Source organism: Paramacrobiotus metropolitanus, unplaced genomic scaffold, assembly GCF_019649055.1.
Source record: "Paramacrobiotus metropolitanus isolate TYO unplaced genomic scaffold, Prichtersi_v1.0 Parri_scaffold0000208, whole genome shotgun sequence".
Classification (NCBI taxonomy): Eukaryota; Metazoa; Tardigrada; class Eutardigrada; order Parachela; family Macrobiotidae; genus Paramacrobiotus; species Paramacrobiotus metropolitanus.
The window spans coordinates 122,096-139,723 of NW_026570428.1; the positions used below are offsets into that span (position 1 = coordinate 122,096).

The 17,628-nt window shown below is 42.3% G+C and overlaps 4 protein-coding genes across 4 annotated transcripts; 1 reads left to right on the top strand and 3 right to left on the bottom strand.

Annotated features, from left to right (window-relative positions):
- Positions 1-1,440: 1,440 nt before the first annotated feature.
- LOC129600995 (uncharacterized transmembrane protein DDB_G0289901-like) lies at positions 1,441-2,777 on the bottom strand. Its single transcript, XM_055499685.1, has 2 exons — positions 2,497-2,777; positions 1,441-2,337 (listed from the first exon to the last, which is right to left on the bottom strand). Exons 1-2 carry the CDS (start codon positions 2,552-2,554, stop codon positions 1,631-1,633), a joined length of 765 nt encoding a protein of 254 aa, XP_055355660.1. The 5' UTR covers positions 2,555-2,777; the 3' UTR covers positions 1,441-1,630.
- A 6,120-nt stretch (positions 2,778-8,897) lies between these two features.
- LOC129600996 (uncharacterized PPE family protein PPE12-like) lies at positions 8,898-9,821 on the bottom strand. Its single transcript, XM_055499687.1, has 2 exons — positions 9,617-9,821; positions 8,898-9,402 (listed from the first exon to the last, which is right to left on the bottom strand). The coding sequence occupies exons 1-2, from the start codon at positions 9,672-9,674 to the stop codon at positions 9,005-9,007; spliced, it is 456 nt and encodes a 151-aa protein (XP_055355662.1). The 5' UTR covers positions 9,675-9,821; the 3' UTR covers positions 8,898-9,004.
- A 514-nt stretch (positions 9,822-10,335) lies between these two features.
- On the top strand, positions 10,336-11,868 carry LOC129601012 (integumentary mucin C.1-like). Its single transcript, XM_055499706.1, has 2 exons — positions 10,336-11,013; positions 11,128-11,868. The coding sequence occupies exons 1-2, from the start codon at positions 10,907-10,909 to the stop codon at positions 11,717-11,719; spliced, it is 699 nt and encodes a 232-aa protein (XP_055355681.1). The 5' UTR covers positions 10,336-10,906; the 3' UTR covers positions 11,720-11,868.
- A 189-nt stretch (positions 11,869-12,057) lies between these two features.
- On the bottom strand, positions 12,058-16,595 carry LOC129601014 (nuclear factor of activated T-cells, cytoplasmic 2-like). Its single transcript, XM_055499708.1, has 9 exons — positions 16,360-16,595; positions 15,563-16,097; positions 14,613-14,993; positions 14,090-14,249; positions 13,589-13,782; positions 13,242-13,426; positions 12,854-12,991; positions 12,584-12,781; positions 12,058-12,479 (listed from the first exon to the last, which is right to left on the bottom strand). Exons 2-9 carry the CDS (start codon positions 16,093-16,095, stop codon positions 12,211-12,213), a joined length of 2,058 nt encoding a protein of 685 aa, XP_055355683.1. The 5' UTR covers positions 16,096-16,097; positions 16,360-16,595; the 3' UTR covers positions 12,058-12,210.
- Positions 16,596-17,628: the final 1,033 nt, after the last annotated feature.

Sequence of the window (17,628 nt, forward strand, 5' to 3'; positions counted from 1 at the left end):
GGTACCAGTAATGGCCAACCTCTACTTAATAGTTGCACTTAAGGCAACTTGCGGAAACGTACTGCATGTATATACGTCGAAGTATCGACTCAACATACCAGTACCGTATATCATGGTTAATTACTGAATGCATACTCAATATTTAAAATGTATATAATTAATTAGTCTTACACTAAAGCGTAAGATGTATTGAAACATAAATCCGAAATCCAGATTTTTCTACGGAGAGAAATGACGATGTGCTGCACAAAAATGGCAAATGCAGTATGCATTAAAGGGAAAATAATTGTTTTACTCACGTATTTATTTAAACACATAGTTGCGTTGCATTTACGCGTTAAGCAGTACAAGCTAACCAACAAACAATCGCTGCAAATTTTCTGAAAAAATGAAAAGCACAAAAAAACAAACACGTTAGACAACGGTTGATATTGGCACAAAAACCAGTGATCATCAATCACTATTTCATGGGCTCTAGGCTTACTCTTAGTCTTGGCTATGCTAAAAAAAGAAACGTTATGGTACAAATCTCTTGATATCTGTATATGCAGATTCAAGGTGCCTTTTCTATTTTTGAATTACTAATAGATATGGTCGATTTCAAATGGCAGTTATAATTCGCCGGAGCTTTTGCCAGCTTTATATTATCTAACCTGCAGACGTGTTTTTCGCTTTCATGTGGCGATATATGTAGAAGCTTTGTGCTTAATTAAGATATTAAAATAAGCATTTCGTGCTTTGCAAAATTCGAACAAGGGTGAGCCAAAGACTTGTACAGTAAAAACAGCTACGTACGTACATAAAACTATATCATAGTATATTTAACACCTGCAGTTGACAAATTTTCGTCCAATGTACGTAGATGGTTGTTTAATGCACAAAAGAGCTGCCGCCTCTGGGGGCAGTTATTTGTTAGGTTGAATTCTTTACGCGAGTGTTCAAACTCAAAGTCACATGTTTCATGTGCACTAGAACGATGGTATTAATGCACTAACTGATAACCCAACTATGGTAATGGATGTCTTAAAGTTGCATGTTCTCATAATTACATGGTACTATACTGTAGATATAACGCGGCTACGTCCGCAAAGTGCTAACCTTCAAACCCTTTACATACTGTAATTAAGGCAATCGGTTCAATAATTATGGACACTCCTTTAGCTTTAGCTGTCATGTTTTAACATAATTTGTCCCTTTCCCTATTCTGTGCCTCAAAAGAAACTATTTCCCTTTCTACAATACTTCTGCTGCTATTTCTGCTAAACTTTGATGAGATTGCCAAATAACCGGTTTTTATTGGCCACAAAATTTATGCACCAACCTAAAATTATTGTGGCTGTTCATCGTTAACTATCACTTTATGATAACGTGATCACCTTACCAAGTTTTAATTGTCACCGAACTGTCATCTTACATAACGACAAAACCCGGTTTGAAATCCCACGTTTATGGCGTCAGATTTATTTTCGGTTTTTTAGCATTCATTTGTGTCAGATTATTTTGCCTTTTTACAACTTTTGCCATTTTTTCAAAATCTGTGACTCTAATTTAGATCACCAATGCATTTATGCAATAATAAATCTTTATATTTATTTAATATCACACTTCATTCATTAACAGGAAACATCGTTTAAAATCCATTGCTAAACTGATTGTTGAAAGCATTAAACCTCGATCCCTGCTTGAGTCCCTGGGTGGCACCACCAGCTTGCGCAGCGCCTTGGGTGTTGGGGTTAAAGCCGTCGGCCGCGTTCGCACTTGTGCCACTTTCTCTATCTCCGTGCTGATCGGCAAACTGGTCGGCTGTGTTTAGGCTCGTCGCCTGTCCATTGATGGCGGAGGCTGTACCGGCTCCAGCGGCATTACCGCCCGATTGAGTCTGCTTGTTGAAATTCTGGTTGCCGAGATTGCTGGAGGTACCAAAATTGTTACCACCAAAGCCAGGACCAGAAACAAAGCCAGCATTGGGGTTAGAAAATCCATTTCCAGGGCCGCCAAAGTTACCAAATTGAGGTTGACCACCAAAGCCCGTAGTGCCAAAGTTGGTACCCTGGAAAGCCTGCTGACGCTGTCCGGCTTTCTGGCTGGCTGTCTGACCACCGGCTTGAGCTGCGCCGCCGGCACTCACACCGCCGGTACCCTGGGCGGTGTTGGCGCTCAGGCCGCTGGACTGGGTTCGCTTGCCATCGGCTTGGTGGTCGGCCTTGTTAATGCTCTGGGCGGATCCGGTGCCCCCGACTGCAGCATTACCGGCACCCGCCGCATTACCTTGGGACTGATCTTGGCTTTGGAAATTGCTGCTGTCAAAAGCACCGCTCTGACCAAAGTTTCCAAATTCTATAAATAGAAACGCATTAGCTAACTGTAAGCAAAACGAAAATGAAACATGCAACGGGACTGAGGTCTCCACGTTTATTCTACATTAAATTCAAATACAAAAGTATTTCTGTTCTTAATACGTACTGTTTTAAGCTTATAGCACAGCCTGGTACTTACGGGTAGGAAACGCAAGGGCTCCAACGAGAAGGAATAAAAACACAGCTTGCGTCAACATTTTTTGTTCGGTGCTGCGGGAACGATTTATTATTTTGAGCCGGCTAGACGACAAGAGACAGGCAATAAGTAATGTTTGTCCAAAACTATTGCTTGCACCTATATATACGAGCGCCAAGCAGAAAACTTGGTGCGCTAACGAGGCGCCATAAGAATTATTATCTTGTGTCTTATTACCGGCATATTCCGAGTTGTCGGTCTTGTGCCAGGCCGTAAATGCAAGACGGATTTGTTGGAACCTGCGCACAAGCACTGCTGATACACCGGAATCGTAAGAAGAAAATCAGCGGGAGTTATCTGGAAAGTTCGCGACAGTTCCATGTGCGTTTGTACTGTACGTACTGGTCAGGCTCAGGCGATTATTTGAAACGACCGCGATATTGGCCCCGAGGGGACTACTGTAACCGGAATATTTGCAAGCAGCCATGGACATTAATGAGTCAGTTCGGTTAGCGTACGGTAATGCAATGTATAACCAAAGAGCGTACGTGCACTTTGCGCTTGTGCAAATTTTTGGGAATGCGAAACATCTTTTCCGACGGTATTGGTGCACGACCACAATGCCGTACCTTGCCACCATAATTTCCCCGGAAGTACTGAGGCAGCTGAGATCTGACTTTTTTGACTGAGATTGTGCAGATTGGAATAAAATACGTTCGGTATCAGTTTAGGGTAGAACATATTTTTTACCATCGCGTTTCAATATTCAACCTAAAGTACTCTGTAGGTTAACAATCTGCCCACACTTGTGTACGCTTTAATTACTGTGACAATTGCGTTCATACGCAAAACTTGCCAGACCATTGTAGGGCTTTCCAGGAAAAATAAAAGTATGTAAATCGATCGAATCACTAACTTTTTTTCTCAAGAAGCACATTTGTCCTTATAATAATATTTGATAAAACGGGATTAATACAGTACCGGAAAACCGCGCACCATCATATGCAAGCTGGTACGAGTACGAGCACAAAAATTTAATTATTTAACATAACGGTCGTAACCTAACCTTTCTGACACTTAACAAGTTCAGCCTCCTCAGACTTGGACGATCGAGCTAGTATTTCATTCAGTAACTTCCGTTGATACTGTACTTAGGGTCATTTATACATATGGAATTTTTTTTCCTTGCAGGTGTTATACTGATAAAAAGGAAACAAAATTTATAGCGTTTGCGTATAAAAGGCAACCACTAATTAACGAGGAAATCTCTGTTGGTGCCAGCACTTAAAGAACTACCGTACCGTAATTGTGTAATTCCTTATCGTATTATGGCTAACGAAATATAAAGCTGTCTTTTAACATGTGTTGAACATGTCGACGGCAACCTTTATTACTTGACCACCACCCTTGCATGCAAGGACTTGTACAGTAGCTAGAGCAGGATTCTTTCGGCTTTTGTAACAGTTTGTTAGCGGTTACCTTCCCAGCAACTGCTGTCACAGTGCTATGTGTCACCTTATCAGCAAACATCTCGCGATTCGATTTTGCGAGATTCGCTTGTGAGCTGAGTTTGGGCAGGTTATATAAATAGTTTAAATTTTCAGTTCTTGAATGATCTTGTATTTTCTTCTTCTGTCTCTGAACTCTTCTTTTTATCGTACTTCTTAAATTCCGCAGCGGGCAGTTGCGCCGTGGTTTGAGCTTTCTCATTGTGAACCTGCCATCCATCCATGACCGATGGGACAATTTCGACATGGTCTCTGCCCTAGGACGGGATTTGTTTTAGGGCCGAGATTTCATTGTTTCTCATTGAATTCTTTGATTCCATTACGTATGTTAGCTGTTGTTTACGAGGTTTGGAATCGGGATAGAAGTACCGGCAACTGCTGTTTCCGCCACAGTCAGTCTCGTTGGGCTATTCGGAGTATGTTGTTCGATGACTGACCGCTGCCGATAATTCCTAATCCTTTGCAAAACGAAACAGCAATTGTGCGGATTTGTATGCCATCATGCATTCGGAATCCTCTCCGCCGATTTCCACTGGTGCGCTTTTGTACAGTGATTAACTGATGAGCGATTCGAAAGACAGAACTCTGTGGTACGCCAATTTTCACGGTTATACTGTGCATAATTTCCACGGACCACTGCGTGTTTGTATTTGCTTGTTACGGGACGAAATTATGCTTGGGTAATAATTCTCTGGCAGATTTGACGGATCATAAACGCAATAATTTGGTGTAATAAAGGAAACCTTCTGTGCGTTCTTGCTTCTGTCAGCATCATCAAAGCTTAAAAAAAACAGCGGCACGCGGCTTCTTATGGTTAGAACGATACATGCAATATTACAGTTTACGAAGGTGGGCATCGAAGCGCTTGCTTGGCAGCCGCAAATTTACAATACGAGTATACTGTATGCATGCGGGGATTTGTAAAGATTTGAGATCTGTACAGTCCGCTGTTCTCAAATTGTGGCCAAGACACCTACCAGTTTTTGCTAAGAGAATCCGCAAAACCGTTGTTAAAACAAAATAAAATTTGCATCCACATGTTCTTGGTGAATAGATTGACGTTTTAGTATAATCATACAATGGAACCGATAACGTACTAAATAGTGTGCCGTATGACAACATATGGCTTCCATTTTTACCAGCAAATAACCTTTAAATCTGCAATAATGTGTATTCGCAAGAAATAAATACTGTTAATTGCAGTATTATCATCAAAACTCTGGTATCTGCTCAGCAAAAAAAGATCTAAAGGTCAAAGGCGCATCGTATCAAGGACGTACTGTCCCACGGGGTCTATATGGTCATTTGCCCTCCAGGATAAAAAACGACTACGGGTAGCGTTTACACTGCTGTGGAAATCCTCAGCCGGCTTATATCAAGAAACAAATTCCCTTACACAAATACAAAACAATATCTGCATTTGCAGTCATTTTTAATAAGCTTTGTTTTTCTTACAAGGCAGGCAACGCCAGAAGAACCATTTTTAGCTACAGTCTTGTTGAAACTTTTAACATTTGGCAGCTGGTGAGTTATAAAATCACTTCATAACTACATATTAACGTCTTTCGGATGAAAGAATTCTTTCGAAAGAAGTTACAGACAATGTTTTTGCCTAAGTTAATATTTTCATTATGTCATGCGGTTTTCTTCTGCTCGGGAGATTCGGTTCCTATTCGAATCAGTTATGGACTGTCCCCATCCCGCGCGCAGAACGCCAGAGATTTCTCATCCGACAGCCGGCAATTTGTGTACTATCCAGGTGACAGCTCCTGTGCAGCGGCATGTATTGAGAACAACTGTCGACCGTATTGCTATACGACCCCGACTACCACAACGACCACCACCACAACGACCACCACCACAACGACAACCGGATGGTGGACAACGGGATACCCAACAACAGCTGGAGCGACCTTTTCCTGTCCCGGATGTCCGTATTCGGTGCTCACTGACTGTCAGTCAATGTGCCAGCCAACCGGCTACAGTGGCTGGGGGATGACAACGCAAACCACAACGCCCTTGTACCAGGGAGGTCATGGGTGGGGCGCCAGACCGGAGCAGGACCAAGGATTATCAATTGACATTATTAAATTTATCCAGAGTTTAGGTCAAAAGGGTGCAAAGTTGTACAATTTCTTCCGACGATGATGCTGCGTTAGTGCTTTTATGGGTGTATTTATTGAAATAATTGTACAAGTAATCGTCACTTCAGCCGAACAAATATAAAAAAATCAGTCATTTATACTGCTTGCTTTTTGTTGGGCATAACTACAAATCGTTGTGTATACAGTAATTAGTTGTTATGTGTTGTTACGTACTCTGTATTTGCTAAATTAAAGTCGCAAAGATAGAGCGATTGCTGATATGTAATACTACGTACTGTACACCGTGTTACGACTTACAATTTACATGTCAACAAAATACGGCCGAGTTTTATGTGCATGATATTCTCAAAAACTTGATATTTTCAATGCCTTTATATTTTCGAAAACTCTAAATCTGAAACTTTTCTAAGCAAAATGTTTTACAGCACTGGGTTCGTCTACGCTCTACAGGCATTGCTCTTCGTTTAGATACGTCAACAAACCTTGCCGGGAGGCCGATCATTAACTTGCTGCGCACAATTTTAATTTAATTTTCCAGTTTATCACCTGAACAGGTCCTGCAGCCATTATGCCAAAGTTCATCGTCCAGTATGGACATATAAAAACCGAAAAGAGGAGAAACTATCGGATGTTACTTAAGAAGTAAATTTTGGAATTTGGCATCCCCATGGTCGCACATCTAATGAGAAAAATGTCATTTGTGCGATTAGCCAATCTGTCATAAACATTTTCTGATAGCAACGCGCTGGGTTCCGAATACGCATCTTTATGGTTACAAGCTTGATGCACTGTACGGATACTCAAACAGCACGAATTTGCGGAACGCATAAACTGCCGTTCATTGGAAACGTGATCAGTTTTGCTTCCAATCCGAACCAGATCCATGAACTTAATAAAAAAATCCAGGCTAATGCGGCAGCTACGATTGGAAAAAACGTGGAATAGTAAAACATACAGACAGTAATTTTGTGGCATATGAAAACAGCTGATTCGGTGAAGATGCGCCATGGGCCGTTGTAATACTTTGTAAAACATGAAAATTAATTATTAAAGATATAAATTTCAGCCCTTTTAATTAACCGACATCCCGTTTTAACCAGATAGAGTATGTTCGCTAACGTCGGGTTAATGGACTTAACACGACACAGCGCCTGCAGCTGGTGTTAGTAATAACTGTATACTGTAGACACAAATATAAACCATGGCTTTCTTACTGTTTTTTATTCGAAGTACAGCTACAGCGGAACGTGGTCTGTTCCACTCACGTTATTTTCTTCCACTCAGTTGACCTTTCCGAGCCTTTCGAGCATAGTGCACGTGGGTGCAGCTGTGCAGATATTATAGGGGCATTTAACAGGCATCAATAATAATTACGGTAGCCATGGGCTTTTACCGGCACGAACTTAAAATGTTTTGGAGGTGGGTACTTTTTGTGCTTTACATTAACGGCTACACCACCGACCCGGTGCCGCTTGCGCGAATTAAATCCACGGCGTCCCAAGGCAACAGCCGAGACATCGCACCAGACAGTCGGCAGTACTACGGGTCCGATTACTATACGTGCTTTACAAACTGCATCAACAGCTACAGTGGCTGTCTCATTTACACTACTTCTACTACAACCGCTGGTCCAACTACTACTAGTACTACTGCTACTGGCACCACGACAACCGGTACCGGTACGACCACAAGTGGTTCCACGACTACTGGCCCTACTACTACCACCACAACCGGCACAACGACCACGTCCACGACCACCACTACAACAACCACAACAACGGCCGCTGGCCGAAAGAAGCGTGCCTTCAACGACTGTCCAGACTACGTGGTGAACAACTGTGCTTGGAACTGCCAGTATGCATTTACCACTACTTGGTGGCCGGTAACGCCAGGATGGGGTCAGTATCAAACCACCACCACGGCGTACCAAAACGGACACGGTTGGGGCGCCAACCCCGAGCCCGACTCGGGAATGTCTTTTGACATTGTCAAGTTCATCCAAAGCCTCGGACAAAAGGGATCCAAGTTATATAATTTCTTTCGGTAGCTCTTTAATTGTGCGTCTAACCATTATAATATTGGTAGCTTCCGTCCACATCGACCGCAGCCCGCGACTGACACATATGGTCGAAAATGCTATCATTTTGGGTATGTATCGTTGATTCTTTTTACTTTTCATCAGGCAACAGGGTTGGGAAAGCGTAGGCAGATTCATCGTCAATACTTTTCCAAGTGAGCATCTATGGCTCCTTAATTTAAAACCGTGGCCGAATAATGCAAAAGTCCACGTAAAATGCAAAAACATTTTATGTAGCTGGAATAGCTACCAAAGTATATATGCAAGGTTCGCCCATACTCACTTCAGGCTATATAGGGCATCTGGCGATACTGTAAATGATAAAAAACGTACCACCGATGTTATTCGTGGTCACCTTATTTTTCACACGATGTCTTACGACAGGTGGCTTTTAAACCACATGGTTAGGTTGATACTTCATCCGTTTTCGTTGCACAGTGGTCTTCTTGGGTCGTTTTACAGGGGTTTTCGGTTTACAACTTCCTTTTGTTAAAATGCAAGAATGATGACATGGAGATAGCTTTCTACATTAGTGCAATGTTGTTGCGTTCGTCCAGTTAATTTTCGAATGGTGAGCTGGCCAGGTACTCCTACTACACATGCAGTTTCTGGAGGAGTAATTGACAGCCTGCCGTCATGGGTTCTCAGTTAGCCTAGAACGAAAGGACTGCGCCATGTGAAGATGAAAACTATGGGAACCAACGGGTGAAAGAATTTCAGATTGCCTGAATTTTTATTATAGAAAATCCAAATCACAACAACAGGGAAAAATACTTGTTGATGTCGTTCGCACCAGTAGATGTACAGGAAAATAGAATTGTTTATTTAAAACCACCAAAACTTTGGAAATTGTTGTTATTGAAGCCGCGTTGTCGTTGTCCGGCTTTCTGGCTGGCTGTTTGACCACCGGCTTGGGCGGCGCCACCGGCCGTTACTCCACCGGTACCCTGGGCGGTGTTGGCACTGAGACCACTGGACTGGGTGCGTCTGCCGTCCGCTTGGTGATCGGCTTTGTTAATGCTCTGGGCTTGACCTTCACCGCCTACCGCTGCATTTCCGGCGCCAGCAGCGTTACCAGCTGCCTGGTCTTGGCTTTGGAATGCACTCTGGTCGAACCCTGAGTTCTGACTACCGAAATTACCGCCACCAAACCCTGGGTTCCCGAATTGATTAAATCCCGGATTGCCGAAGTTGTTGTTACCGAAATTATCATTGAACCCTGAAAATTGTTAGTTACTTACTTTAAATGCGCCAGTATAGTTGTTTCACTACCTTGATTACATATTATTGCAGCAACGGTGATAGAATATGTATATAGTAATTTAAAAAATACATGTTAACGCAATACAATTTCCGGTTTAACGCCACTAACAGTCTAAACGCGCTAGCAGGATATTCATGTATTTTAGATTTTAGAAGCATGCGCAACTTACTGCCAAAACCGGCCAGAGCTCCGATAATCAACGATAAAAACACGACTTGGCGCAGCATTTTCGAGAGCAATATTAATGGTAAGGTAAACTGATCGCAAGATTGGCTGCAGGAAATTACTGCTTTAAGCCAATTAGTGAAGTGTACTGATCAAATCAACACTGCTGTGTTTATATATATCTTCGACAATAATTTGGATGCCCCCGACATTTTTAAAACATCATACTATTTATTACCGCCACATTCCGGTTATTGTCCATACGCCAGTCTCTCAGGTTGGTTCGATATATCAGAAAAAATACTGTAATGTGCTTGTACATACAGGTGCTTCTAGAAGACCGGATTTGTAATAAGAAAATTATGGAGAATTTCTCAACAGCTTGCGCCGGTGTGCGTGAACAAACATGTGTTGTACGCCATTACGAATTAGTCACGCTACCTTGTACAGAATTTGTCTTTAGGGGATACTTACAAAAAACTGCAAATAATGCTAAGGGACTTGTTAACAATAAGCTCCACGGCAGCGAATAGCTACGTATACGCGGTACGATTACAGAAATTTTAATGAGCTCGGATTCCGCGTGGAAGTTAATGACGGTGATACGGCAGTATTGCTAATAAGCCGGAAGTCGTTAATAAGGAAAACGAAATGATTAGCTAATGCGAGTTTTAGTTTTAGCTGAGTCATTGTTGTAACACAATAGTGCAAGAACTTTAACAAACGCTGTGCTGTAGTTTCCGTGTGTTCGGCAACCAGTTTAATATCGTTTTGCATCAGACGTACCAGGTGATCAATTATTAGTGTTATTCTGAAAATATTTGCATGTGATAGACGGATAATAGTTAACTTATCCGTACAGGAGCATTTTATTTTACTTTGAATACACAAAAGGTGTTATTGGTACAAATAATTCGAAAACCTACGTCACATTAAGTTCTACGTATAATTCTATGCCAAGATGTTGGTGTTAAAATTTTTGCCGCATTTACTTCGCTTTGGTATCGGTTAGGTTAATGGACCCACAACAAAGATGCCTCTAGGATAACAATAAATTTTTAGCTAGCACAAAAAACGTTAGTGTCTGCCCGAAGATTTTGTAAAACCTGAACTGCAACGCGATTTTTTTCACTTTTTACGCCCTTTTTGTGCCCTACGCCCTACGCCCTAAGTACGCCCTTTTGTGTCTACATAAAATTTGTTCTGGCACGATATTATAGCCTTTGTTTTGGCTGTATCTTAGCAAAAACATTATGGGCATATAATCCTCAGTTTGTCTCGAGCTCGCCCAGTAATGGTCCATAAACAATACAGCCATGTTTTTGTTTTTCTCGTCTTTATGTGCGCTGTAAAAAGCTGCGAACCGGAGCTAGCTTATCCAAATGGAATCCGGTCTCTCTGGTACTCATCAAACATTCGTAGAAGTGACCGTCTACCATCTCCAATCAGTCGACAGTTTTCTGAACAAAACGTCTACAATTGTTTCCAGCAGTGTGTAAGTTCTAACTGTTACAGCCCCATATACACAACCAGCACCGGCGTCGCGACTACAAGCACAACTTCCGGGTGGATTTCGGAATTACCGGCACCAACCACGACACAGAGTCAGACAGCAACATCCATGGTGACCCTTGCTTCGACCACGAGCACGACGTCGACTGCCAGCACCGCCACTTCGTCACCACCTTACACTACCAGCTCGTCTACCACCACATCGACTAGCAGCACTACGACTACGCCGCCTCCGCCGATCACCACCACCACCAGTGCAACAACTTCGACTACAACCACAACCACTACGACGGATACCAGTGCCCCGACCACCTCCACGACTACCACGCGACTCACGTCCCCGAGGCCAACGAAGAGTACCCGTCCGACAACCGCTGCGGGAAGGAAAAAACGAGCATTCGGCGATTGCCCCGATTATATTGTTAATAGTTGTGCCTGGCGATGCCAGCTGACTGCAACAACCACCAGTGCGCCGACACAGACTTCCGGCTGCTGCTCTCTGCCCGCTACTACACAACCAGGAATGGTGATGGATATTGTGAAGTTTATTCAGAGCATAGGACGACATTCTGGAAAGATTTATAACTTCTTCTGACGCCGATGCTGTCTTTGGTTACTAGTGTAGCAAGTTACCGTCCCGCGTCTTGTTAACTGCTTTTGCAGGTGATCGAATGTAAATCCCTGTAAGAAGCGCACAGCCAGTATTACTGCAGCACAGCGCAAAGAAAACCCAACCATAATAGAATAAACCAAAGATTGATTTGTTACTTTACGGCGTCTTCTCGTTTCAGTTCCGGTGTCCCATGACGAGAGCTACACGTTTCGAAATACATGGTACAAAATACAAATGAAAGTTTGCAAAAGTAATAAGAGCGAAAGATATTGTAACATTTTGTGCATTTGTGAAACTATTATATTTACAGATAACCGGTCTAAAACGGTCCGATTGAAAAGAAAGTCAAATAATTTAAATAAACGTTCCAAATTAACAAAAATCGCATGCACAACAACTATGGAACGGTAAAAAAAAACTTCCACTGCTATAATGAAGAAAATAAACAAAAACACATCGTTGAGTATTAGTATTTAATTTGAGCGATCAACCAGCGATACGTCGGCCACTCCCGACAAAACTTGCTGACAGCCTTCCGGAAGAACAGCTGATCCGAAAATATCCAACAGAAGATCATTGAACACTTGTTCACTGGAAGCGTTATCCTGGCTATCCGTTCCAAAGAAGTCCAGGGGATAGAAAGCGTTCGTATAATCGGGCGCCATAGAAAGCGGAACGTCGGACTCCTTATTGGTAGGCGTACAAGTTGCGGAAGTAAAGCAAGATTCATTCGTTAAGAATTCTGAAAATAATACAGTTTATCAAAATTATGCTCGTGAATTACTAAAAAAAACCAATAAAAACCGATACAAACACTCCATCAGGCATTAAAGTTAGCGCTGATACCTTTCATGCACGAATTTGGAACGTATCGAAATCGGACGGGGTCGCTTTCTTTCCCATTGCGGTTTTTGACCGTCACCCATACTATAACGGGCGTGGGAATATTTGTTTGGTGGTACGGCGGGACCGTAGCGACAATGTGTGTGTTGTGGTAAAACTCCGATTTCAATGGCATGGTAGTCTCCCATATCACCTCGTCGTCTATTATACATAACCCAAATAAATTAAACTTTGTCAACAGTAAGTGTGATGATGTTTCAAAATAAGCACTACCTTCGCATTTCTCTGATATCCATACTTTGCTATCATCTTTCAGAAAATTCTTCCCTAAAATTATTAAGTCCAGTCCGCCGGCTGCAGCATATTCATCGTGAGATAGGTGGATAATTTCGGGTTGGCCCGGCGCAGCGCCTATATTGCAAGCTTATGAGCTGGTCTTATCGAACACTTTCCAGATTTAATCAAGACATGAAAGAGTGGTCCAGTTTCTAAATGAGCTGCTGGTCTAATTTTTAAATAATTGCAAAAATGTGAGACAACTTCAAAAATTAAAAATGCATTTGGACATGGATTTTGCTACCAATATGAAAATCAAAATATTTCGATACTAAAGTACAAGTCTACAGTGAAGGTCGTTAACGTTATAACAAGAACGGCTTACTACACGAAATCGGAGTGGAAACCGTTTGTAGAGTGAGCGTTTCCCCACTGGACAGCGGCACAATAGCTCGAAATGCCAGGCGAACCTTCCGGCTCCGTTTCGTTGCCGCACCTTTAGCTGACCGACGCGGACAATGTCCATCCAGATCGGTATTGCGTAGTTTCATTATGCCCATGTTGTCGACTCTAAACCAAGCAAAGTGAATTTCATATTGTACCGTACTGCTGCAGTAAGCCAAGTGAAAAGAATAAAACACAACCAAGCACCTCAGCACCTGGTATAATTCTGGAATTAGAATCATTAGCCTAGATACGAGTACCATTTAGAGTTTAGACAGTCATACGTACTTGACCGTCCACTGTTTGGATGGTTTGATCTCCATCTGCAGGACATCTATTGACCCAAATTTTACGTAGCTGCACCCGGTAGCCTTTCTGCCTCCAGCCCGGATCGCTCGGTATGTGTTGTGAGGGTGCACGGGACCGCTCTCACTTGCGAGGAAGACCAGAAGAACTCCATCTAGGCCGCCATATCCAGTCAACTACATGTATCGCATAAAAATAAACATTAATTCGTACAAACATGTTAAAAAAATTTAGGCATATTTTTCATTTTACCATTCTTTATTTCCATTTTAGCATTTAATTTTTTCGTTTCATTTGTAATCATTTTGCATTATGTTACAAATTGCATTACGAAATTTATGATACCCTTTTCGGACTTGTTTTATAATTTACGGTCAGACCTTTTGAAAACTGTGGCGAAGCAACGATATTCTAGACTTGCAAAACCTGTACGCTTACTTGTTAGCATAATTACTGATTCTGCATCTTTACAGGAATGATTACCTGAACTTCTGGACAATGCATACGTGAGCGATCTTTAACGCAGCCCCGGCTCCCTTCGGTACGGTAACGCGCCCTGTGATGAGTTTCCGGCTGTTTGGTAACTTTCAGTTCAATACCGTCCACTCGACTTGGAAACGGTTGCGATAGTATGTTTTCATCTCTGTAGAAGCGAAATTTAATAGTAAATACTGCACTTAAAACTGGCTTGCTATCGGCATTACGTTGAAAGTGGATATCACGTCTCAATCTGGTTATTTCTAAAAAGCATTCCGAATTTTTCACCAATATTGAGACCTGATGGATTTCTTAAGTTACATATTTGATGTTAGAATGGTTCTGATGACGTTGTCCACTGCCGGAGAGGATAAACCATTCAGTTATTTCTGCTCAATAGCTTTATCTTAATAATAAAATAATAGTTTTATCTGCACAGTAACTCGAACTACAGACTGTACACATAAAAATATCCAACAAATCAGTTATTAAAGAGGAAAAAGACAACAATTTATAACAATAATCGTACCTTGGAAAAGGAATCAACGTGACGGTGGGCATTACTGGCAGAATGGAAATCTGATTGCAGCGCTCATGCGCTTCCTCCGTCTCGAAATGCTTGACCCATCCGGCATCAGAGTCAGTTCGGGATGCACCGTCCACGCTGTCGAAGGGGTCCTCGCTGTTCTGTCGACTACGCTTCCTTGACAATGACGATGTAGGCGAAACAACGTAGGCGGTAATGGTACTTGTGGAGCTGTTGGACTCGTCGTCTACAGACACAATTGGTGCCGCCAGTGGAGATTCTATAAACGCTTCCGACGGAGTGTCCGGCATTTCGGTCAGTTGTGGACCAGGCAAAGTCGACGTCATGCTTTGAACCATTGGGGATAGAGCTTCTTGGATCGGACTATAGAAAAAGTACAGTAAATTAATTGAAGAAATGCCTAAAAAGCAGAACAAAGAAATATGGGACAATAGGTACAAAAAACCAAGTCATCTGGACATTGGACATGATGATTAATAAATCAAGCTATCGGTACAATTTCAGCAAGGAAAAGCATGACAGCTGAGTGAGTTGTAGGACAACAGGATTATAAAAGCGCATAACGCATTAATCTGCGCTCTTATCTGTACACGTTGCAAAAAATAAAAACACAAAAGGATGAAAAGAACATTAAAAATTTAAACGAACAGCTTCTGTGTTAAGTAATAACCGTATAACGTTATTCAACAAATACAGAGTACAACAGAATCAGACTTATTAGAGCAGTTTCTCTGATGAGTTCTGGATAAACAAATAGTATTCCAGATTAGATAAATAAATCACTATTAAAGCCCAAGGAACACCTAAATAAAATCAAAGGAATCAAAAGTAACCACCAAAATGAACTGGAAGATAATACAGCTGAAGATGCAGATTCGTACAGAAAACACATGTTCAGGAAAAGCCACAAATCGACAGCAAGTTTTGGTTACCTGCAGGCCTCCGTCGGAATGCTCCCACCCTGAGTCGGCGCTTCGATAGCCGCTGGACACTGATTGGGCAGTACCGGAAGCAGAAGATTTCCACCGACAACCGTAGCCCCATGCTGTTCCAGCAGCTTATTCAACTCGGTTACCGGAATAACAAAGACCGGTTGTGCAACCGGTGAGGGGAGTTGCGGATCAACAGTAACAGAGGTGGGGATGATGGCGTCGACATTCCCGTCCAGTGAGAGCACTGGTACTGTCGACACTGGGGTTTCGAGCGGTGTCTCTTGCTCGGAGGTGCCCGCGGGGGGATTAAGGGGCAGTTCGGGAACATTGGCGGCGGCGACGGGGCTCGGTTCGGGGGGCAGGGCGCTGGGGGAGGGGACAGCAGCATTTTCCCTGATGGGGCGCTTTGGCCCGTACTTGAGCAGCAGTTCAGCGATGGACGCGCAGTCCACCACGGGATTGGCTTCGATGTTCCGGTCGACGTCGATGGGAGTAGGCACGTGATATTCCACAAATCCGCCCCATGTATTCATTGCTGCAATTAATTCATACGCTATACCCTACCCTAGAGAACAGTACTCCATCCCCATTGTTCGCTGGCATATTAAGTACATCAGGGGATGGACAGGTCCATTGATCGTACCACATATACCAAAAGCAAACGCAGATCTCTGCTTCTTATTTATTCAACGATTATACTCTAGCCAGCGAATCACTACAAAAAGTTTATTCGATTCTCCGTGAAACACTGAAATTTTTGAGACCACTCTCAAAATTCCCACCAGGGTTTGACGTACCTGTTTATGACTGATAGTATTAATCTGAATATTCTGTTCCGTGGAGCACAACGCAGTCCTGGTTTTAGTTAACGCTTCCAAACATCGTTAGCATAAATGATGCGATAAAGATGGTCCGAAGAATGTTTTTACGATACAAGGGAACTCCGCTAACGATATGGTCCTGACCATCGTCAGACCTTACTCGTTACTAATAGTTAGCCAAAGGCCCTAAGAATACTTTGTGTAAGCTAAAATCTTCGTGAAAGGATAATGCATTACTGATCGATGGACGCAGTCAGACCAGCGTGTCCTGATGTGAACTCTTATCCGTAATTCGCAGAATATAGTGGTCAGTGGCTCAGTGCGTACAGCTGCCGTACCCAGTCAGTAGGCGGCTGGCCATTGGTCATTCGTTTTATCCACGTGGCTTACCATGTGCCGCAGGCTGGCCGCTGCGTAGAAGCCGGATCGCCATAATAATTTATTGCGAAAGCAAGGAAAGGTTTATTTTATTTTATCTGACTCGGGCAGCTTTTCAGTTTGCAGTGCTTGCAGTTATTTGAATTCCAATTCCAGCAATTCTGACAAGTGCAGTTAGTGGACATCGGTTATTGCTTCTGGGGTACTGTATCAATGGAGCAAATGAAGGAAGGACATCGGTTATGTTTTTGGGGTACTGTATCAATGGAATTTTCAAATTCGAAGTTATGTACTTGCATTATCTCACGCTACTCTAGTAAGGTTTTTTGTGGATTTTTGAATTTCAGTTGCCTGAGGTGTAAAGACGAAAAGATTACAGCAATTTAAAAGCTTATTGAACACATGATTTGGTTTGATAAACTTCCGTATTACTTCACTGGTCAGTTACCAACATCTGCGAAAATTTTTTCGAAACACTTTTTTCCCCTATTTTCACAGTACGGGAACAAGTACTGTGAAATAGTACTTGTTCCCGTTTGTTAGGTACTTGCTTGTTAGTGACCCCCTGACCATTCACCCTGAAAACCCAAAGTACGATTATAATAAATTAGACCTGTTTACTCCTCGGCGGTAATTACAGTTTCATCCATTCCGCTTAAAAAATCTTAAGGTTTAAAATTTATTATTCTACAAATACGGTTTTCACGGAGTACAGTACATCTGGATCATTACGGTAATCGACTTTTTACCGTTCGCTCCAGGCATGTCAGCCAGGGTGTTCCTACTTGAAATTTTAAAAAAAATTTCAAGTATGAAAATTTTAAATGTAAATACGCTGCGCACAGTATATATATATATATATATATA